The sequence below is a fragment of the Passer domesticus genome, chromosome 34, assembly GCF_036417665.1.
Source record: "Passer domesticus isolate bPasDom1 chromosome 34, bPasDom1.hap1, whole genome shotgun sequence".
Taxonomy (NCBI): Eukaryota; Metazoa; Chordata; class Aves; order Passeriformes; family Passeridae; genus Passer; species Passer domesticus.
The window spans coordinates 861,159-883,905 of record NC_087507.1 but is presented as its reverse complement, the minus strand read 5'-3'; the positions used below and the strand labels follow the sequence as shown (position 1 = coordinate 883,905).

The following is a 22,747-nucleotide window of genomic DNA, read 5'->3' as shown; positions in this document are numbered from 1 at the left end:
GGGGGGGGGGTTTAAAGGTTTTTTAGGGGGTTTTGGGGGATTGTTTGGGGCTTTTTTGTTTTTGGTATTTTTAGGGTTTTTTTGTGAGGTTTTTGGGGGTTTTTTGTTTGTTTTGGGGGATTTTTTAGGGGTTTTTGGAGGTTTTGTGGGGTTCTTTGGGGGTTTTGGTTTTTTGGGGTTTTTGTTTCTGTTGTGGGGCTTTTTTTGTTTTGGCTTTTTTGGGGGGATTTTTTGGAGGTTTTTTAAAGGTTTTTTTTAGGGATTTTGGGGTTTTTTTGGGGGGTTTTCTTTGTCTTGAGGGTTTTGGTTTTTTGGGGGGATTATTTTTTGAAGTTTTGGGTTGGGTTTTTTTTTGTTTGTTTGTTTGTGGTTTTTTTTTTTTTTTGTTTGGGTTTTTTGTTGTTTTGTTTTGTTTTTTGTTTTTTCGGGAGGCCGGGGGCGCTCGGGATGCTTCTTCAGTCCTCCCCGCCGCCAGGGGGCGCCGCCCAGCCGCGTCCCTCCTCTGCCCTTCCGCCACTTCCGCTTCCGGCGCTCGGCGTTCCCGCTCTCGCCGCCATTTTCGCCGCCATTGCCCCGGCCCGGAGCCGCCGCCGCCATGGGCGCTCACCTGGGCCGGCGCTACCTGTGGGACGCCGAGGCCGAGCCCGACCCGCTGCACATGCCGTCCTTCCCCGCCGAGCTGGGCATGCCGCTCCGCCAGCCGCGCGGTCAGTGCGGGGACACCGCCAGCCGGGGGGGGACACCGGGGGGGACACCGTGAGGGGACGCGGGGACACCGGGAGGGGACACGGGCGGGGCGCGGTGGCCTTGGGGTGTCCCCGCCCTCGCGTGACCCCGGTGACCTCCCGGCGCGGCCCCCCGCGTGTGATTCCCGGTGCCACCCCCGTGTCCCCTCCCTGTCCCCAGCCCTGTCCCCACGTGCCACACGGGTGTCGGTGTCCCTGCACTGCCACCCCGTGTCCCCGCTCTGTCACACCCTGGCCCCTCGGTTTGTCCCCATCCCGGCTGGGTGCTGAGTGTCCCCTGTGTCCCCAGTGTCCTTGAGTGTCCCTGTGCCCTCTGTCCCCTGTGTCCCCGAGTGTCCCTAAATGCCCTTGAGTGTTCCTGTCCCTTCTGACCTCTCTGTCCCTTCTGTCCCCATGTTCCTGTGTGTCCCTGACTGTCCCCTGTGTCCCCTCTGTCCCAGCCATGGTGGCCTTGGCAGCTCAGCTGGCCCAGGGCCGTGTGTCCCTGGGTGTCCCTGCTGTCCCTCACTGTGTCCTTGTCCCCTGTGTCCCCCAGCCATGGTGGCCTTGGCAGCTCAGCTGGCCCAGGGCCGCGTGTCCCTGCTGTCTCTCACTGTCCCCTGTGTCCCCTGTGTCCCCCAGCCATGGTGGCCTCGGCGGAGCAGCTGGCCCAGGGCCGCGTGTCCCTGGAGCAGAGGGATTTCTGCGGGCACCACCTGCTGCGGCTGCTGCGCTGCCACCGCGACAACTTCCCCGTGCCCTGGGGCTGCCACGCGCTGCGCCACGCCTGGGACAGCTGCCAGCACCACGAGTAAGGGACAGGGACATGGGGACACTGGGGACATGGGGACACTGGGGACAGCATGGGGGTGCCACGCGCTGCGCCACGCCTGGGACAGCTGCCAGCACCACGAGTAAGGGACAGGGACATGGGGACACTGGGGACATGGGGACACTGGGGACAGCATGGGGGTGCCACGCGCTGCGCCACGCCTGGGACAGCTGCCAGCACCACGAGTAAGGGACACGGGGACATGGGGACAGCATGGGGACATGGGGACACTGGGGACAGCATGGGGACATGGGGCTGCCACGCGCTGCGCCACGCCTGGGACAGCTGCCAGCATGAGGAGTAAGGGACACGGGGACATTGGGGACACTGGGGACATGGGGACAGCATGGGGACATTGGAGGGGCATTGGGGACATGACGGGGGGGACACGGCTGGGACAGCTGCCAGCACCAGGAGTAAGGGACAGGGACATGGGGACACTGGGACACTGGGGACAGCATGGGGACATGGGGGGGCATTGGGGACACGATGGGGGGACACGGCTGGGACAGCTGGCAGCACCAGGAGTAAGGGACATGGGGGACATTGGGGCTGGAGGGGACACAGCGGGGACACAGGACTGGGGCACAGCAGGAGGGTGACAGGGACACGGGAGGGGCTTGGGGACATGGGGCCACAGCAGTGGCACAGAGGTGTGGTGTCACACGGTGACACGGTGACAGGCAGTGACATAGTGCCGCGGTGACACACAGTGACACGTGGTGACATGGTGACACAGTGGTGACACACGGTGACACGGCGGTGACATGGTGACACAGTGGTGACACACAGTGACACGTGGTGACGTGGTGACACAGTGGTGACACACGGTGACACAGTGGTGACACGCGGTGACACAGTGACACAGTGGTGACATGGTGACACAGTGGTGACACACGGTGACACGGCGGTGACATGGTGGCACAGTGGTGTGGTGACACACGGGGACACAGTGATGACACGGTGATGACACGGTGACAGGCGGCGACGTGGTGACACACAGTGACATGGTGCTAACACAGTGGTCACATGGTGACACGCGGTGACACAGTGACACGGTGGTGACATGGTGACACGGTGCTAACACACGGTGACACAGTGGTGACACACGATGACACAGTGACACGGTGGTGACATGGTGACACAGTGCTAACACACAGTGACACAGTGGTGACACACGGTGACACAGTGGTGACGTGGTGACACAGTGACAGGCGGTGACATGGTGGTGACATGGTGACACACAGTGACGCGGTGACACAGTGGTGACACAGTGGTGACGCGGTGCCGCCCTGTCCCAGCTACGTGACACAGTGACACAGTGCTAACACAGTGGTGACACACAGTGACACAGTGACGCGGTGACACACGCGGTGACACGGTGGTGACAGGCGGTGCCACACAGTGACGCGGTGACACACAGTGACACGGTGGTGACACGCGGTGACACACGCGGTGACGCGGTGCCGCCCTGTCCCAGCTACGTGACACAGTGACACAGTGCTAACACAGTGGTGACACACAGTGACACACAGTGACATGATGACACGCGGTGACACACGCGGTGACACACGCGGTGACACGGTGGTGACACACGGTGACACGGTGGTGACGCGGTGCCGCCCTGTCCCAGCTACGTGATGCGCATGAAGGAGTTCGAGCGCGAGCGGCGCCTGCGGCTGCGGCAGCAACGGCTGCAACGGCGCCGCGGGGACAGCGGGGACAGCGAGTGACAGCGGGGGACAACGGGGGACAGCGGGGACAGCGGGGACAGCGAGTGACAATGAGTGACAACGGGGACAGCGAGTGACAACGGGGGACAGCGAGTGACAACGGGGACAGCGGGGACAGCGAGTGACAATGAGTGACAACGGGGACAGCGAGTGACAACGGGGGACAGCGAGTGACAGCGGGGACAGCGAGTGACAACGGGGGACAACGGGGGACAGCGAGTGACAATGAGTGACAATGAGTGACAACGGGGACGGCGAGTGACAACGGGGGACAGCGAGTGACAGCAGCACACCGCGAGGACAGCGAGTGACACTGTGGGGACAACAAGTAACAACAAGTGACACCTGAATGACACCGAGTGACGCCTGGGACACTGAGTGCCACCAAGTGACACCTGGCTCATCGAGTGACACCTGAATGACACTGAGTGACACCCAGGACACCGAGTGCCACCACGGTGACACCTGGGACACTGAGTGCCACCAAGTGACACCTGGGTCATCGAGTGACACCTGAATGACACCGAGTGACACCAGGGACACCGAGTGACACCACGGTGACACCTGGGACACTGAGTGACACTGTGGTGACACACCCAGGACACCAAGTGGCACTGCGGTGACACCTGAGTGATACCCAGGACACCGTGGTGACACCGAGTGACACCTGGGACACCAAGTGACACCTGGGATACCAAGTGACACCTGAGTGACAGCCGGGGACACCGAGTGACACCCAAGTGACACCCCAGTGACAGTGACACGAGGCCACCCCGTAATAAAGCTGTTGAGTGACATTGAGTGACACCGAGTGACACCTGAGTGACACTGAGTGACACCTGAGTGGCATCAGGGACACTGCGGTGACACTGAGTGACACCTGAGTGACACCAGGGAACCAAGTGACACCTGAGTGACACTGGAGACACCGAGTGACACCCGGGGGACTGAGTGACATCCGAGTGACACCCCAGTGACAGTGACACAAGGCCACCCCCCAATAAAGCTGTCAAGTGACACTGAGTGACACCCGAGTGACAGAGTGACACCAAGTGACACCGAGTGACACCGAATGACACCCTGGTGACGGTGACAGGAAGCCACCCCCCAATAAAGCTGTCAAGTGACATTGAGTGACACCCCAGTGACAGTAACACGAGGCCACCCCACAATAAAGCTGTCAAGTGACACTGAGTGACACCGAGTGACACTGAGTGACACCCCGATGATGGTAACACGAGGCCACCCCCCGCAATAAAGCTGTCAAGTGACATTGAGTGACATCTGAGTGACACCGAGTGACGGTGACAGGAAGCCACCCCCCAATAAAGCTGTAAAGTGACACTGAGTGACATTGAGTGACACCCCCGGTGACGGTGACACGAGGCCACCCCGCAGTAAAGCTGTCGAGTGACACTGAGTGACACCGAGTGACAGAGTGACACTGAGTGACACCCCGGTGACGGTGACACGAGGCCACCCCCGCAATAAAGCTGTCGAGTGACACTGAGTGACACTGAGTGACACCCCGGTGACGGTGACACGAGGCCACCCCGCAATAAAGCTGTCGAGTGACACTGAGTGACACTGAGTGACACCCCGGTGACGGTGACACGAGGCCACCCCCGCAGTAAAGCTGTCGAGTGACACTGAGTGACACTGAGTGACACTGAGTGACGGTGACAGGAAGCCACCCCCCAATAAAGCTGTAAAGTGACACTGAGTGACACCAAGTGACACTGAGTGACACCCCGGTGACAGTGACGAGGCCACCCCGCAGTAAAGCTGTCGGGTGACACCGCGCTGGCTCGTCGCTGCTCTTGGGGACATCGCGAAGCCACCGCCCCCCCCCCAGCCTGGGGACAGCGGGATTGTCCCCAGAGGTGTCCCCTGGGAGGGGACAGTGACAGGCCACACGCGGGAGGGGGATGGCATTTATTGTCACCTGCGGGGACGGGGAGGGGTGGCACTGGGCAGGGGACACGTGGGGTGACACCGCGGTGTCACCAGGGGTGGCTGTGGGTGACGGGGGCAGCGCTGCAGGGGACACTGCCACTGGGGAGGTGACACTGCCACCGGGGAGGTGACACTGCCACCCTGAAAGTAACACTGCCACTGGGGAGGGGACACTGCCACCGGGGAGGTGACACTGTCTGGATGTGACACTGCCACCGGGGAGGTGACACTGCCACTGGGGAGGACACACTGCCACCGCAGAGGTGACATTGTCTGGATGTGACACTGCCACCGGGGAGGGGACACTGCCACTGGGGAGGGGACACTGCCACCGGGGAGGTGACATTGGATGTGACACTGCCACCGGGGAGGGGACACTGCCACCGGGGAGGTGACACTGTCTGGATGTGACACTGCCACCGCAGAGGTGACATTGTCTGGATGTGACACTGCCACCGGGGAGGGGACACTGCCACTGGGGAGGGGACACCAGGGATGGCACCTGGAGGTGACACTGCCACCAGAGAGGGGACACTGCCACGGGGGAGGGGACACTGCCTGGATGTGACACTGGCACCAGGGAGGTGACACTGCCACCAGAGGTGACACTGCCACTGGGGAGGTGACACTGCCACCCTGAAAGTAACACTGCACCAGGGAGGGGACACCGGGGATGGCACCTGGAGGTGACACATGCCGCCAGGGAGGTGACACTGTCTGGAGGTGACACTGCCACCGGGGAGGGGACACTGCCACCGGGGAGGTGACACTGTCTGGATGTGACACTGCCACCGCAGAGGTGACACTGCCACTGGGGAGGACACACTGCCCACCACCGCAGAGGTGACATTGTCTGGATGTGACACTGCCACCGGGAGAGGGGACACTGTCTGGATGTGACACTGCCACCGGGGAGGGGACACTGCCACTGGGGAGGTGACACCAGGGATGGCACCCTGGAGGTGACACTGCCACCACGGAGGGGACACTGTCACTCTGGATGTGACACTGCCACTGCAGAGGGGACACTGTCACCAGAGAGGGGACACTGTCACCCTGAAAGTAATACTGCCACCGGAGAGGTGACACCGGGGGATGGCACCCTGGAGGTGACACTGCCACCGGGATGGCACCCTGGATGTGACACTGCCACTGGGGAGGTGACACTGCCACCCTGAAAGTAACACTGCCACCAGGGAGGGTGACACCGGGGATGGCACCTGGAGGTGACAGGGGACAGCGGGGCCACACTGCCGTGTCCTGCTGTGACACCAGGATGACAAGGGGCTCGCGTCCCCTGTCCCCTCACTGTCCCCAGGGCTCAGGGCACGACTGGCAGGGACACAGCAGGGTGTCACAGCAGGGAGGGGACAGCAGAGAGCCGGGTGTCCCCAAGGTGTCCCTGGGTGTGCCAGCGGGGAGGGGGACAGCGGGGGACAGGGTGTCACAGCAGGGAGGGGACACTGGGGGATGTCCTGGGCATGTCCTCACTGTGTGACAGCAGGGAGGGGGACACTGGGTGGCTGTCCCCGGGCTGTCCCCGAGGTGTCCCCACGGTGTCACAGCAGGAAGGGCACGATGGGCGAGCGCAGCGGGGGGTAGTCGCGGAACTCGCGCAGGTAACTGCGGTGCTTGCCCTGAGCCCAGATCGCCATCTGCACGATACCCCACCAGCGAGAACAGCGCCACTGCGGGACAGCGACAGCGCTGGCACCGCGGGGACAGCGCGGGGACACCGCGGGGACAGCGCCACTGCGGGACAGCGACAGCGCTGGCACCGCGGGGGACACCTCAAATCCCCTCAAAATCCACCCAAATCCACCCATATCCCCTCAAAATCCACCCAAATCCGCCCAAAATCCCTTAAATCCACCCCAAAATCCACTCAAAATCCACCCAAATCCGCCCAAAATCCCCTAAATCCACCCCAAAATCCACTCAAATCCCCTCAAAATCCACCCAAATCCGCCCAAAATCCCCTCAAAATCCACCCAAATCCCCTCAAAATCCACCCAAATCCGCCCAAAATCCCCCTAAATCCACCCCAAATCCACTCAAATCCCCTCAAATCCCCCCCAATCCACCCTGAATCCCTCCTAAATCACCCCTAAATCCAACCCAAATTCCCCAATCCACCCCAGATCCACCCCAAATCCACCTAAACCACCTGAAATCCCCTAAGAATCACCCCCAAATCCAACACAAATCCAACAAAAATCCCCCAAAATCCACCCCAAATCCGACACAAATCCCCCAAAATCCACTGAAAACACCACAAATCCACCCAAATCCACCCCGAATCCCCCCAAAATCCACCCCAAATCACCCCTAAATCCACCTAAACCACCCTGAATCCCACCCAAATCCACCCCAAATCCCCCCAATCCACCCCAAATCCACCTAAACCACCCCAAATCCCTCCAGATCCACCCCAAATCCCCCCAGAATCTCCTTAAATCTCCCCAAATCCCCAAATCCAACCCAAACACCTGTAAATTCCCCCAAATCACCCAAAATCCATCCCAAATCCACCAAACACCCCAATATCCGCCCCAAATCCACCAAATCTAAAACCACCCAAATCCACCCCAAATACCCCCAAATCCACCCAAATCACGCCAAAATCCACCCACAATCCAACCCCAATCATCCCAAAATCCACCCAAATCCACCCCGAATCACCCCTAAAACCACCCCATCACCAACCAAATCACCCCAAAATCCAACCCAAATCCACCCCAAAAACCCTCAAATCCACCCAAATAACACCCAAATCCACCCAAAATCTGCCCAATCACCCCAAATCACCCCAAAATCCAACCCAAATTCCCCAATCCACTCCGAATCACCCCTAAATCCACCCCATCACCCCAAATATCCCCAAATCCACCCAAATCACCCCCAAATCCACCCAAATCACCCTAAAATCCACCCAAATCCACCCCAAATTCCCCCAAATCCACCCAAATCACCCCTAAATCCACCCAAAATCCACCCAAATCACCCCAAATCCACCCAAAATCCACCCAAATCCACCCAAATCACCCCTAAATCCACCCAAAAATCCAATCACCCCAAATCCACCCAAATCACACCCAAATCACCCCAAAATCCACCCAAAATTCACCCCATTCACCCAAATCACCCTAAAATCCAACCCAAATCCACCCCAATCATCCCAAAATCCACCCAAAATCCACTCAAATCACCCCAAAATCCCTGGGGACCCCGGGGGTGGCACAGGGGACACAGATAGAAGGGGACAGGGGGACCCCAGGGTGGCACAGGGACCCCGGGGTGGCACAGGGGGACACAGGGAGAGGGGACACGGGGACCCCAGGGTGGCACAGGGACCCGGGGTGGCACAGGGGACACAGAGCCGGGGTCTCCGGGTGCCACCCCCCTCCCGTGTCCCCCCGTGTCCCCCCGTGTCCCCTCACCGGGCAGGCACTGGGTCATGATGGTGAAACCGATCCAGGAGCCGACCTGGGGGACAAAGGGGGGGGGTGGGAATGTCGCCCATGGGTGTCACCTTCGGGGTGTCACCTTTGGGGTGTCCCCAGGACTGTCCCCGGTGTCCCCAGGGCTGTCCCCAGGGCTGTCACACGTCCCCAGGTGTCCCCAGGGCTGTCACACGTCCCCAGGTGTCCCCCAGGGCTGTTCCCAGTGTCCCCAAGGCTGTCACACCCCCCCAAGGTGTCCCCATGTCCCATCCGCCCCCATGACCATGTTCTCCCCCAGGTGTCCCAGGGCTGTCACACCCCCCAGGTGTCCCCCCCCAGGTGTCCCCAGGTGTCCCCCCAGGTGTCCCCAGGGCCCTGCAGGACTGTCCCCCCCCAGGGTGTCCCCTGTTACACGTCCCCAGGTGTCCCCCAGGGCTGTCACACACCCCCCCCCAGGTGTCCCCCCAGGTGTCCTCAGGTGTCCCCAGCTGTCCCCAGGGCTGTCACATCCCCCAGGTGTCCCCAGGGCCCCGCAGGACTGTCCCCCCCAGGGTGTCCCCAGGACTGTCCCCGGTGTCCCCAGGGCTGTTGTTCCCCCCGCCACCAGGACTGATCCCTCCCAGCGCTGTCACACCCTGGGTGTCACCAGGGCTGTCCCCAGGGCTGTCACATCCCCCCTGGGTGTCCCCAGGGCTGTCCCCAGGGCTGTAACACGGTCCCATGTGTCCCCAGGTGTCCCCAGGGCTGTCACACCCCCCAGGTGTCCCCAGGTGTCCCCCCCAGGTGTCCCCCCCAGGTGTCCCAGGTGTCCCCCCCCAGGTGTCCCCAGGTGTCCCCAGGGCTGTCCCAGGTGTCCCCAGGTGTCCCCCCCAGGTGTCCCCAGGTGTCCCCCAGGGCTGTCACACCCCCCAGGTGTCCCAGGTGTCCCAGGTGTCCCCCCCAGGTGTCCCCCCAGGTGTCCCCCCAGGTGTCCCCCCCCAGGTGTCCCCGGGTGTCCCTGACCTCGTAGGTGTAGTTGGGGCAGGACACGAGCAGGAAGAGCCACGTGAAGGGGTTGCGGGTGGGGGTACGGGATCTTCCGCGTCTTGGAGCCTGCGGGGGACAGGGACAGTGACACGGGGACAGAGTGACAGAGTGACACACAGGGACACAGTGACAGTGACACGGGGACACAGGGATACAGGGACAGTGACACACAGTGACACACAGTGACACAGGGACAGGGACAGTGACACAGTGACAGAGTGACACACAGGGACACAGTGACAGTGACACGGGGACACAGGATACAGGGACAGTGACACACAGTGACCCACAGTGACACAGGGACAGGGACAGTGACACAGTGACAGAGTGACACACAGGGACACAGTGACAGTGACACGGGGACAGGGACAGTGACACAGTGACAGAGTGACACACAGGGACACACAGTGACAGTGACACGGGGACAGGGACAGTGACACAGTGACACGTGAAGGGGTTGCGGGTGGGGTACGGGATCTTCCACGTCTTGGAGCCTGCGGGGACAGGGACAGTGACACGGGGACAGAGTGACAGAGTGACACACAGGGACACAGTGACAGTGACACGGGGACACAGGGATACAGGGACAGTGACACACAGTGACACACAGTGACACAGGGACAGGGACAGTGACACAGTGACACGTGAAGGGGTTGCGGGTGGGGTACGGGATCTTCCGCGTCTTGGAGCCTGCGGGGACAGGGACAGTGACACGGGGACAGGGACAGTGACACGGGGACAGTGACAGGGACACAGGGACAGGGACAGTGACACGGGGACAGTGACACAGGGACAGAGTGACACACAGGACACACAGTGACACGGGGACAGAGGGATAAAGGGACAGCGACACAGTGACACGTGAAGGGGTTGCGGGTGGGGGTACGGGATCTTCCGAGTCTTGGAACTGCGGGGGACAGGGGACAGTGACACAGGGACAGGGACAGTGACACAGTGACACACAGGGACACGTGAAGCGGTTGCGGGTGGGGTACGGGATCTTCTGTGCCTTGGAGCCTGCAGGGACAGGGACAGTGACACGGGGACATGGGGACAGTGACATGGGGACAGTGACAGGGACAGTGACAGAGTGACATGGGGCCAGTGACACAGGGACCAGAGTGACACAGGGACACAGTGACACATAGGGACACACAGGGACACACAGGGACACACAGTGACACAGGGACACAGGGATACAGGGACAGTGACACAGTGACATACAGTGACACAGGGACACGGAGACATGGGGACAGTGACACAGAGACAGTGACACAGGGACACACAGTGACACACAGGGACACACAGTGACACGGGGACACGGGGACAGTGACACGGGGACACGGGGACAGTGACAGTGACACATAGTGACATAAAGTGACACAGGGACACGGAGACATGGGGACAGTGACACAGAGACAGTGACACAGGGGACACACAGTGACACACAGTGACAACAGACACGGGACACAGGGACACCGGTGACACACGAGGACACAGGGACATGGGGGGACATCAGTGACACGTGGGGACACACACTGGTGACACAGGGACACATCAGTGACACTTCCCAGACATGGGGGGGACAATGGTGACACACCGGTGACATCCTGTGGGACACAGGGACACACAGGGGGCACACGGGGACATGGGGACACCAGTGACACCAGTGACACGTGGGGACAGGGGGGACACTGGTGACACAGGGGACACCCCTGGACACGGGGACACAAGATGACACCGGTGACACCCCAGGGACACAGGGAACACACCAGTGACACCCCAGACACGGGGACATGCAGGTGACACCCCCCAGGACACGTGTCACCCCCCAGGCCACCCCCCCGGACAGGTGCCACCCCTCTGTGTCCCCTCCTGTCCCTGCAAGCCCCGGCTGCTCCCACACGTCCTTGTGGCCTCTGCTCCATCGTGTCCCCAACGTCCCCAACGTCCCCGAGATCCACGTGTCCTCTGTGTCCCTGATGTCCCCGTGTCCCAGTGTTCCCTTGTGTCCCCAGGGCCCCCCCAATCCCCCTGATGTCCCCAGTGTCCCCAGTGTCCTTGATGTCCTTAATCTCCCAATTGTCCCCATTGTCCCCGATGTCCCTGTGTCTCCCTGATGTCCCCACTGCCCCCAATGTCCCCAGTGTCCCCTGGCTGTCCCAATGTCCGTAATGTCCCCACTGTCCCCCCACTGTCCCCACTGCTCCCAATGTCCCCTGGCTGTCCCCACTGTCCCCTCCTGTCCCCTCTGTCCTCTCCTGTCCCCACTGTCCCTTGGCTGTCCTCAGTGTCCATAATGTCCCCTGGCTGTCCAATGTTCCCTCCTGTCCCCACTGTCCCCCGCTGTCCCCTGTCTGTCCCCAGTGTCCCCTCCTGTCCCCTGCTGTCCCTCTGTCCCCTCCTGTCCCTTGGCTGTCCCCACTGTCCCCTCTGTCCCTGCTGTCCCCTGGCTGTCCCCAGTGTCTGTAATGTCCCCAATGTCCCCACTGTCCCCTGGCTGTCCCCCCTGTCCCCTGGCTGTCCCCACTGTCCCCTGGCTGTCCCCCCTGTCCCCTGGCTGTCCCCAATGTCCCCTGGCTGTCCCCGCTGTCCCCTGGCTGTCCCCTGGCTGTCCCCTGGCTGTCCCCTCTGTCCCCGCTGTCCCCTCACCCGCGGGCCGCAGGTTCCTCAGGGCCACGTGGATGGAGAAGTTCCCGAGCTGGCAGAACTGGGGGGGCACGGGGGGTCACGGGGGACCCTCGGAGGGGGGGTGGCACTGGGACCCCCCCAGGGACCCCCCAGTGTGCCCTTGGTCCCACTGAGACCCCCCAAACTCCCCCAGCCCCCCCCAAAACAGGACAAACCAGCCCCCCCAAACCCCCATCCCAGCCCCACACTGGAACCCCCCAAACCCCCCAACCCCAAACCCCCCCAGCCCCACTGAGACAGCCCAAACTCCCCCAGCCCCCCCAAAACAGGACAAACCAGCCCCCCCAAACCACCCAAACCCCCATCCCAGCCCCCCCAAACCTCCCCCACGGCCCCCCCCCCAAACCCCCAATCCCAGCCCCACACTGGGACCCCCCCCGACCCCAAATCCCCCCAGCCCCCCCAAAACCCCCCGACCCCAAATCCCCCTGGACCCCAAAACCTCCCATGGCCCCCCCAACCCCCCCCATCCCATCCCCCCCGAACCCCCATGGCCCCCCCCACCCCAAACCCCCCCATGGCCCCCCCAAATCCACCCAAATCCCCATCCCAGCCCCCCCAAAGCCCCCAGCCCCCCAAAACAGGACAAACCAGCCCCCCCCCAAACCACCCAACCCCCCCCCCCCCACGGCCCCCACAAATTCCCCACTGGGACCCCCAAAGCCGCACTGGGACCCCCCAAACCCCAAACGCCCCCATGCCCCCCCAAACCCCCATCCCAGCCCCCCAAACCCTCCCAGCCCCCCAGACTCACCAGGAACACGGCCAGCGCCAGCTTCACCTGCTCGTCACCGTAGGCTGGGGGACAGCGGGGGTCAGGGACAGGGACAGAGGGGACACAGGGGACAGAGGGGACAGAGGGACAGGGACAGGGACAGAGGGGACAGAGGGACAGAGGGACAGGGAAAGGGACAGGGACAGGGATGGGGACAGGGACAGAGGGGACAGGGACGGGGACAGGGACAGGGATGGCGACAGGGACAGGGACAGAGGGGACATTGAGGGGTATGGGGACAGGCATGGGGACAGAGGGGACAGGAGTGGGAATGGGGTGAGTGACAGGGACAGGGATGGGGACAGAGGGGACAGGGACAGAGGGGATAGGGAGGGAGACAGGGATGGGGACAGGGACAGTGACAGGGATGGGGACAGGGACAGGGACAGGGACACCCCCACTGTCCCCTCCTGCGGGGGACACGGGGGTGGCAGGCACAGGGACAGTCACACCCCCCGCGTGTCCCCTGGAGGCACAGGGGGACAGGGGGACACGGTGATGGGGACAGTGGGGACACAGAGGGGACAGGGACAGGTGACAGGGACAGGGACAGGTGACAAGGACAGGCAATAGGTGACAGTGACAGGTGATAGGGACAGTGACAGTGACAGGTGACACTGACACAAACAGGTAACAGGTGACAGTGACAGGTGACAATGACACTCACAGGTGACACCTGGCGGGGTGTACAGCGGGTGGTTGATGTAATGGGACAGTGACAGTGACACAGTGACACAGTGACACAGTGACACAGGGACAGTGACAGTGACAGTGACACAGTGACAGTGACAGTGACACAGTGACACAGTGACAGTGACACAGTGACAGTGACAGTGACAGCGACAGTGACACAGTGACAGTGACACAGTGACAGTGACACAGTGACACAGTGACAGGGACAGTGACACAGTGACAGTGACAGTGACACAGTGACACAGTGACACAGTGACAGTGACAGTGACACAGTGACACAGTGACAGTGACACAGTGACACAGTGACAGTGACAGTGTCACTCACCTGGCGGGGTGTACAGCGGGTAGTTGATGTAATGGGGACAGTGACAGTGACAGTGACACAGTGACAGTGACAGTGACAGTGACAGGGACAGGGACAGTGACAGTGTCACTCACCTGGCGGGGTGTACAGCGGGTAGTTGATGTAATGGGGACAGTGACAGTGACAGTGACACAGTGACAGTGACAGTGACAGTGACAGGGACAGTGACAGTGACAGTGTCACTCACCTGGCGGGGTGTACAGCGGGTGGTTGATGTAGTACGCCATCCAGGCCGCGAAGCCCCAGTAGTAGGTGCAGTTCTGGGGACATTGGGGACACGTTGGGGACACTTTGGGGACACGTTGGGGACACCTGGGGACAGCCAGGTGTGCAGTGCTGCCACGGAGGGGACACGGGGACAGTGGGGTGGCCTCGGGAGAACGGGCAGTTGACCCAGGTGACAGTGACACCTGGACGATGTCACACAGGATCAGGGCTGGATGGGGACAGGAGGTGACAGAGGTGACACAGGGGACACTGAGGTGACCCAGGTGACAGTGACACCTGGACGATGTCACATGGGGTCAGGGCTGGGCGGGGACAGGAGGTGGCAGAGGTGACACAGGGGACACTGAGGTGACAGTGACACCTGGATGATGTCACACAGGATCAGGGCTGGATGGGGACAGGAGGTGACAGAGGTGACACAGGGGACACTGAGGTGACCCAGGTGACAGTGACACCTGGACGATGTCACATGGGGTCAGGGCTGGGCGGGGGACAGGAGGTGGCAGAGGTGACACAGAGGGGACCTGGAGGGGACAGGGGTGACACAGGAGGACACTGAGGTGACCCAAGTGCCCAGGACATGCCAGGGAGGTGACCCAGGTGACAGTGACACCTCAGAGATGTGGCACAGGATCAGTGCCACGCCAGAACTGGGGGGGACAGGGACAGGGAGGGGACAGGGACAGGGACAGGGACAGGGACGGGGACGGGGACGGGGACGGGGACAGGGACAGGGACAGGGACAGGGACAGGGACAGGGACAGGGAGGGGACAGGGCTATGCTGGGGCAGTGCTGGGGGTGTGACACAGGTGACAGAGGTGGCACACAAGTGACAGAGGTGTCACAGGTGTCACACCTTGAAGATGTTGCGCAGGGGCATGGTGCCGTGCGAGAAGGGATGGGGACAGGGAGGGGACAGGGCAGTGACACTGGTGCCAGGGCGGTGCTGGGGGTGTGACACAGGTGACAGGGGGGTGGCACAGGTGGCACACAGGTGGCAGAGGTATCACACCTTGAAGATGTTGCGCAGGGGCATGGTGCCGTGCGAGAAGCGGTGCACGAAGAGCGTCTCCAGCAGCCGCTTGACGTAGTGGAACGAGTGACAGCAGCACGCCAGGCTGGGGACAGGGGACACCGGGTGACACTGGGGACACTGGGACACACCTGGGACACCTCCCCCCTGTCCCCAGCACCTCGCCGGTGTCTCCACGATGTCCCCTGCAATCCTCCGTTGTCCCCAACATCCCCAATGTCCCCAGGCTCCACAATGTCCCCAGTGTCCCCGCTGTCCCCAAGCCCCCTGATGCCCCCAATGTCCCCAAGATGTCCCCAGTGTCCCCAACATCCCCGAGTGTCCCTGCTGTCCCCAATGTCCCCGATGTCCCCAGTGTCCCCAATCCCCGTGATGTCCCCAGTGTCTCCAAGGTGTCCCCACTGTCTCCAACATGCACAAGTGTCCCCACTGTCCCCAATGTCCCCCCAGTGTCCCCAACATCCCCAATGTTCCCCCATTGTCCCCAATGTCCCTCTAATGTCTCCAAGGTGTCCCCAACATCCCCAATGCCTCCAATGTTCCCAATGTCCCTGAAGTCCCCGAGATGTCCCCAGTGTCCCCAGCATCGCCCCAATGTCCCCATTGTCCCCAATCCCCCCAGTGTCCCCAGTGTCCCCACAATGTCCCCAATGTCCCCCAGTGTCCCCAGTGTCCCCCCGTGTCTCACTGGACCACGCGGTGCTGGCTGGCGGTGACTGTCCCCATTGTCCCCATTGTCCCCAATCCCCATTGTCTCCATTGTCCCCATTGTCCCCACAGTGTCCCCATTGTCCCCACAGTGTCCCCAGTGTCCCCCCGGTGTCTCACTGGACCACACGGTGTCGGCTGGCAGTGACTGTCCCCAGTGTCCCCATTGTCCCCAGTGTCCCCAATGTCCCCAGTGTCCCCAGTGTCCCCATTGTCCCCAGTGTCCCCAATGTCCCCAGTGTCCCCAGTGTCCCCATTGTCCCCAATGTCCCCAGTGTCCCCAGTGTCCCCAGTGTCCCCATTGTCCCCCCATTGTCCCCAGTGTCCCCAGTGTCCCCAGTGTCCCCAATGTCCCCACAATGTCCCCAGTGTCCCCAGTGTCCCCAGTGTCCCCAATGTCCCCAGTGTCCCCAATGTCCCCAATGTCCCCAGTGTCCCCAGTGTCCCCAGTGTCCCCAGTGTCCCCCCGTGTCTCACTGGACCACGCGGTGCCGGCTGGCGGTGAAGTCGTAGCGGGGCCCGTACAGGAACGGCACCCGGAAATAGAACAGCAGGTAAATGAGCAGGGGGCCCGCGTACTCCGTCAGGAACACCTGGGACAGGTGAGGGGACAGGGGACAGTCAGGGACACCTGGGACAGGTAAATGAGCAGGGGGCCCGCGTACTCCGTCAGGAACACCTGGGACAGGGGAGGGGACAGGGGACAGGGACAGTCAGGGACACCTGGGACAGGTGAGGGGACAGTCAGGGACACCTGGGACAGGTGAGGGACAGGGGACAGGGACAGTCAGGGACACCTGGGACAGGTGAGGGGACAGTCAGGAACACCTGGGACAGGTGACAGGGGACGTTGGACATCCAGGAGCAGAGAGAGAGAGACAGAGAGGGACAGACGGACACAGAGACACAGGTGGCACAGGGGGTGACACAGGTGTGACACAGGTGACACACAGGTGACACAGGGGATGACACACGTGACACAAGGGTTACACAGGTGGCACAGAGGTGGCACCCCGATGCCACAGGTGCCGTCACTGTGACCCAGCTGATCTGCGCCCCCAGGTCCCGGAAGGGGACACAGGTGACACAGGGGTGACACAGGTGACACAGGTGACACACAGGTGACACAGAGGTGGCACAGAGGTGGCAGCCAGGTGCCCTCACCGTGACCCAGCTGATCTGCGCCCCCAGGTCCCGGAAGTAGAGCGTGGCCGTGGTGCCCACGGGCAGCGACTGCAGCACGTCCTCGTCCTTGAGCGAGCGCCCCTCTGCAGAGAGCACAGCTGGCACAGCTGGCGCACAGCTGGGGCACAGCTGGAACAGCTGGCACACCTGGGGCACCGCTGGGGCACAGCTGGCACAGCTGGGGCACCGCTGGGGCACAGCTGGCACAGCTGGGGCACACCTGGCACACCTGGGGCACAGCTGGGGCACCGCTGGGGCACAGCTGGAACAGCTGGCACTGCTGGCACCGCCGGGGCACAGCTGGCACACACCTGGGGGACACCCCTGGGACACCCCTGCACACACCTGGGGGGTACCTGGGCATACCTGGCACAGCTGGGGACACCCCTGGGACACCCTGGGGACACACCTGGGCACACTTGGGGACATCCCTGAGGGATACCTGAAGACACCTGGGACACAGCTGGCACATCTGGGGCACACCTGGCACAGACCCAGCACTCCTTGCACACCCCCTGGCACACATCTGGGGCACACCTGGGCACACCTAGGGCACATCTGGGCACACCTGGGGGCACACCTGGCACAGCTGGGGACATCCCTGGGGACACCCGGGACACCTGGGGGGTGCTTGGGGACACCTGGGGACAGCCCTGAGGGACACCTGGGGATGCTGGGGAACACTGGGGACAGCTGGGGACACGTGGGGACATCCCTGGGGACACCTGGGCATGCCTGGGGACAGCTGGGGACAGTTGGGGACACGTGGGGCACCTTAGGGACAGCGGGGGGACACCTGAGGACATCCCTGGGGACGCCTGGGGGCAGCTAGGGACATCTGGGGACATCCCTGGGGACACGTGGGGATACCCTGGGGACAGCTGGGGACAGGCACGGCGCGGTGGCACTCACTGGGGTCCAGGCGCAGGGACTGCCTCGCCGGGTACCACTGGGGATCTGTGGGACAGAGGGACAGCGGGTGGCACCAGGGGACAGCGGGGGGTGGCACTGTGGGGACAGCGGGGGGTGGCACCAGGGGACAGCGGGGGTGGCACTGTGGGGACAGCGGGGGTGGCACCAGGGGACAGCGGGGGTGGCACTGGGGGGACAGGGATGGTGGCACTGTGGTGACATGGCCACAGAGGGACTGCGGGTGGCACGAAGGGACAGCAGGGGTGGCACTGAGGGGACAGCAGGTGGCACTGCGAGGACACAGCCCCATGGGGACAGTGGTGGTGGCATCGTGGGGACAGGGACAGTGGCACTGTGGGGGACAGAGATAGTGGCACCAGGGGACAGCAGTGTGGCATTGAGGGGACAATGGGGTGTGGCACTGAGGGGACAGCAGGGATGGCACTGAGGGGACAGTGACAGTGGCACTGCAGGGACATGGCCACCGAGGGGACAGGGACGGTGGCACTGAGGGGACAGTGACAGTGGCACTGCAGGGACAGGGCCACCGAGGGGACAGGGACAGTGGCACTGTGGGGACACAGCCCCATGGGGACAGCCAAGGGGGACAGGGCTCCATGCTGGTCTCCGGTGACAACAGTGACCGTGGTGGCCCTGGGACAAGTCCCGGGCCATGACAGAGGTTCCCATGGCTCAGTGACACGGTGACATGTCCCCATGGCCTGGTGACAAGTTCCAGACACACTGAGGGTTCCCATGGCCCTGGGGGTTCCCATCTTCGTCCCTGTCCCCATCCTCTGTCCCTGTCCCCCTGTCTCCATCCCCATCCCCATCCCCATCCCCATCCCTGTCCCCATCCCTGTCCCTGTCCCCTTGTCCCCGTGTCCCTGTCCCCACTCACGGCTCTTGCTGAACAGGTTTTTGATGTCGGCCACCGTGGCCTGAGGCTCCACCTGGGGACAGTGACAGCGCTCAGGGGACACGGGGACAGCGCCAGGCCACCCGTGTCCCCTCTCATGCTATCCCCGTGTCCCCTCCCAGCCACCCGTGTCCCCTCCCGTGCTGTCCCCGTGTTCCCCCGTGTGCCTGTGTCCCCATGTCCCCCCATGTCCCATTGTCCCCCCTGTGCCCCCACGTCCCCCTGTGCTGTCCCCATGTCCCCCCATGTCCCCTCATGCCCCCCTGTCCCCCTGTGTCCCCCCGCGCTGTCCCCATGTCCCCCCCTGCCCTGTCCCCGTGTCTCCCCAAGTCCCCCCATGTCCCCGAGTCCCCCCTGTCCCACCCGTGCTGTCCCTGTGTCCCCCTGCACTGTCCCCCATGTCCCCTCATCCCCATGTCCCCTGTGTCCCCTCTTGCTGTCCCCCTCTGTCCCCACGTCCCCCCTTGTCCCCCCATGTCCCCCTTTCCTGTCCCCATGTCCTCCCATGTCCCCGAGTCCCCCCTGTCCCCCCATCCCCTCACATGTCCCGTGTCCCCCTGTCCCCTCCCATGTCCCCCCCTGTCCCCACATCCCTCCCTGTCCCCCCATGTCCCTGTGTCCCCCACATCCCCCTGTCCCTTCACATGTCCCCCTGTGTCCCCCCATATCCCCCCCTGTCCCCCTGGGCTGTCCCCATATCCCCCCTCTTCCCCTCTGTCCCTGTCCCTTCCTGTCCCCCCATGTCCCCCCCGTGTCCCCCTGTCCCCTCTTGCTGTCCCCACGTGCCCATGTCCTGCCATCCCCATGTCCCCTGTCCCCCCCCCGTCCCTGTGTCCCCACATCCCCCCACATCCCCGTGTCCCCCCCATGTCCCCCCGTCCCCATATCGCCATGTCCCCTCTTGCTGTCCCCATATGCCCATGTCCCCACATCCCCCTGTGTCCCCACCGTGCCCCCACATGTCCCCATGTTTCCCCCCCGTCCCCTCACACGTCCCCATGTCCCCACATCCCCCCATGTCCCTGTGTCCCCTGTCCCCTCACACATCCACGTGTCCCCCCCGTGTCCCCCCATATCTGCCTGTCCCCGTGTCCCTCCATGTCCCCCATGTCCCCACATTCCCCCATGTCCCAGTGTCCCGTCCCCCCACATGTCCCGGTGTCCCTTCTCCCCCCACATGTCCCGGTGTCCCCGCTGCTGTCCCTGTCCCTGTCTCCATCCCTGTCCCTGTCCCTATCCCCTGTCCCCGTCCCTGTCCCCAACCCTGTCCCCATGTCCCTGTCCCTGCTATCTGTGTCCCCATCCCTGTCCCTGTCCCTGTCCCCTGTCCCTGTCCCTGTCCCTGTCCCCCTGTCCCTGTCCCCATGTCCCTGCTGTCCCCATTTCCCTGCTGTCCCTGTCCCTGCTGTCCCCCTGTCCCCGCTGTCCCTGTCCCTGTCCCCGTGTCCCCCCTGTCCCTGTCCCCGTGTCCCTGCTGTCCCCCTGTCCCTGTCCCTGTCCCTGTCCCTGCTGTCCCTGCTGTCCCCCTGTCCCTGTCCCTGTCCCCGTCCCCGTGTCCCTGCTGTCCCCCTGTCCCTGTCCCTGTCCCTGTCCCCGTGTCCCCCTGTCCCTGTCCCCGTGTCCCCCTGTCCCTGTCCCTGTCCCCTGTGTGTCCCTGTCCCCGTCCCTGTCCCTGTCCCTGGTGTCTCCATGTCCCCATGTCCCCACTGTCCCTGTCCCTGTCCCCGTGTCCCGTACCTTGTCCAGGAAGCACAGTTTCTCCCTGCTGCGCGCGTCCAGGATCTCCACCTCGAAGAAGAGCACGGGGCACTTGCGGGGGCGGCGCGCGGGGCCCGCCGCGGGCCACAGCGGGGACAGCGGGGACAGCGGGGACAGCGGGGCCACCGCGCCGCCCTCGCGGGCAGCCACCGCCAGCGCCATGACACCCGATCACAGGCGCGATAAATATAGCCCGGTGGCCCCGGGCGGCCCCGGCTGGCCCCGGGTGGCCCCGGGTGGCCCCGGGTGGCCCGGGGGTGGCACTGGAGGTGGCCCCCTGGTGGCCCTGGGGTGGCTCGGGGGTGGCCCCGTAGTGGCCCTGGAGGTGGCTCGGGGGTGGCACTCCGGGTGGCCCCTGGTGGCACTGGGGGTGGCACTGGGGTGGCACTGCAGGTGGCTCTGGAGGTGGCCCGGGAGTGGCACTAGGGGTGGCTCGGGGGGGTGGCCCCGTGGTAGCCCTAGAGGTGGCCCCGGGTGGCCCTGTGGTAGCCCCGCGGTGGCTCGGGGGTGGCCCTGGAGTGGTCCTGGGGCTGGCCCCGCGGTGGCTCTGGAGGTGGCACTGGGGGTGGCCCCGTAGTGGCCCCGTGGTGGCACTGGGGTGGCACTGCAGGTGGCTCTGGAGGTGGCTCGGGGGTGGCACTGGGGTGGCACTAGGGGGTGGCCCTGGAGGTGGCCCCGGGGTGGCCCCGGGTGGCTCGGGAGTGGCCCTGGAGGTGTCCCCCATGGTGGCCCTCGGGGTGGTCTTGGGGTAGCCCTGTGGTGGCATTGGAGGTGGCCCCGTGGTGGCCCTGGAGGTGGCCCTGGGGTGGCACTAGGGGGTGGCCCGGAAGTGGCACTGCAGGTGGCTCTGGAGGTGGCTCGGGGGTGGCTCGGGGGATGGCCTGGAGGTGGCCCTGGGGTGGCACTAGGGGTGGCACTAGTGGCCCTGGAGGTGGCTCGGGGGTGGCACTGGAGGCATGGTGACAGTGACAGTGACAATGACGGTGGCACTGACGGTGACAGTGGCGCTCGGGGGTGACAGCGGGGCCCTCCCGGGGTCACCGCGGCCCTGCTGCGACCTCGGGGGCGGCGGGGCCCGCCCGGGACCCTCCGGGACCTTCCAGAACCTTCCGGGACCCTCCGGGACCTTCCAGAACCTTCCGGGACCCTCCGGGACCCCCGGGAGCCCAAGCCCCGCCCCTCCACCGAGACCACGCCCCCCTCCCGAACCCCTTCAGTGAGGCCCCGCCCCAAGCTCCGCCCCGTCACCCTCAGCCGCCGTGCCTTGGCGCGCACGCGCACAGCGCGCCCCCGCCGCGCATGCGCACAGCGCGTCCCGCTTGCCCCGGGGCGGAACGCGCGGGTTGCGCGGGGCCCGCGGCGATGGCGCCGCGCGGAGCCGGCGTTGCCGGGCGCGCGGGGCCGCGGCGGCGGCGGCGGCGGCCGGGCCGGGCCGCGGGCAGCGCGGCCGCCTCACCTCGTAGTGCTTCATGGCCGCTGCGCTCCGCCGCTCCCGCCGCCCCCGCCGCCCCCACGTGACCCGCCCCTCAGCCCCGCGGGGGGCGGGGCCCGCGGCGCGGCCAATCGGCGCCGCGCGCGTGGCTGGGCGCGGCCAATCAGGACGCGGCGGCTCCGCCCGCGCGCTCGCCCCTTCCCGCCGCGCCGGTTGCCGCGGCAACGCGAACGCCTGAGGGCGCCTCCGCCAATGGGAGGCGGGGGCGGGGCCGGGAGTGACGGCCAGGGCAGCCAATGGGAGCGCGCCGGGGGCGGGGCTGAGCGTGGAGCG

The 22,747-nt window shown here is 64.0% G+C and overlaps 2 protein-coding genes and 1 long non-coding RNA gene across 8 annotated transcripts; 2 read left to right on the top strand and 1 right to left on the bottom strand.

Moving 5' to 3' along the window:
* Nucleotides 1-519: 519 nt before the first annotated feature.
* NDUFB7 (NADH:ubiquinone oxidoreductase subunit B7) lies at nt 520-4,488 on the top strand. 2 transcript variants are annotated; one of them, XM_064402113.1, is made up of 5 exons: nt 520-707; nt 1,368-1,536; nt 3,191-3,292; nt 3,351-3,375; nt 3,434-4,488. In XM_064402113.1, the coding sequence occupies exons 1-3, from the start codon at nt 596-598 to the stop codon at nt 3,288-3,290; spliced, it is 381 nt and encodes a 126-aa protein (XP_064258183.1). In that variant the 5' UTR covers nt 520-595; the 3' UTR covers nt 3,291-3,292; nt 3,351-3,375; nt 3,434-4,488. The 2 variants fall into 2 exon arrangements, with proteins under 2 accessions (XP_064258183.1, XP_064258184.1); XM_064402114.1 differs by lacking the exon at nt 3,351-3,375 and having other exon boundaries at nt 3,191-3,302; nt 3,399-4,488.
* Nucleotides 4,489-4,950: 462 nt separating this feature from the next.
* On the top strand, nt 4,951-6,466 carry LOC135288720 (uncharacterized). Of its 5 annotated transcripts, none has more exons than XR_010351697.1 (5): nt 4,951-5,353; nt 5,414-5,469; nt 5,566-5,637; nt 5,674-5,868; nt 6,407-6,466. It is a non-coding gene; the product is annotated as an uncharacterized LOC135288720 (long non-coding RNA). The 5 variants fall into 5 exon arrangements; XR_010351693.1 differs by having other exon boundaries at nt 5,414-5,585; nt 5,618-5,637; XR_010351694.1 differs by having other exon boundaries at nt 5,414-5,585.
* Nucleotides 6,467-6,770: 304 nt separating this feature from the next.
* Nucleotides 6,771-22,584, bottom strand: LOC135288713 (very-long-chain enoyl-CoA reductase-like). The gene is given in 15 exon segments (XM_064402111.1): nt 6,771-6,907; nt 6,909-6,934; nt 8,687-8,732; nt 9,692-9,754; nt 9,756-9,781; nt 12,368-12,425; nt 13,161-13,204; nt 14,426-14,498; nt 15,480-15,585; nt 16,686-16,801; nt 17,373-17,476; nt 18,306-18,350; nt 19,207-19,258; nt 20,962-21,012; nt 22,439-22,584. Coding segments are annotated over 15 exon segments (927 nt in total). The 5' UTR covers nt 22,454-22,584; the 3' UTR covers nt 6,771-6,805.
* Nucleotides 22,585-22,747: the final 163 nt, after the last annotated feature.

Coding starts and splice junctions, on each gene's coding strand:
- NDUFB7 (XM_064402113.1), top strand. CDS start 596: ATGGGCGCTCACCTGGGCCGGCGCTACCTGTGGGACGCCGAGGCCGAG. Junction 708..1,367: donor GCCGCTCCGCCAGCCGCGCG/GTCAGTGCGGGG, acceptor TGTGTCCCCCAG/CCATGGTGGCCTCGGCGGAG. Junction 1,537..3,190: donor GACAGCTGCCAGCACCACGA/GTAAGGGACAGG, acceptor GCCCTGTCCCAG/CTACGTGATGCGCATGAAGG.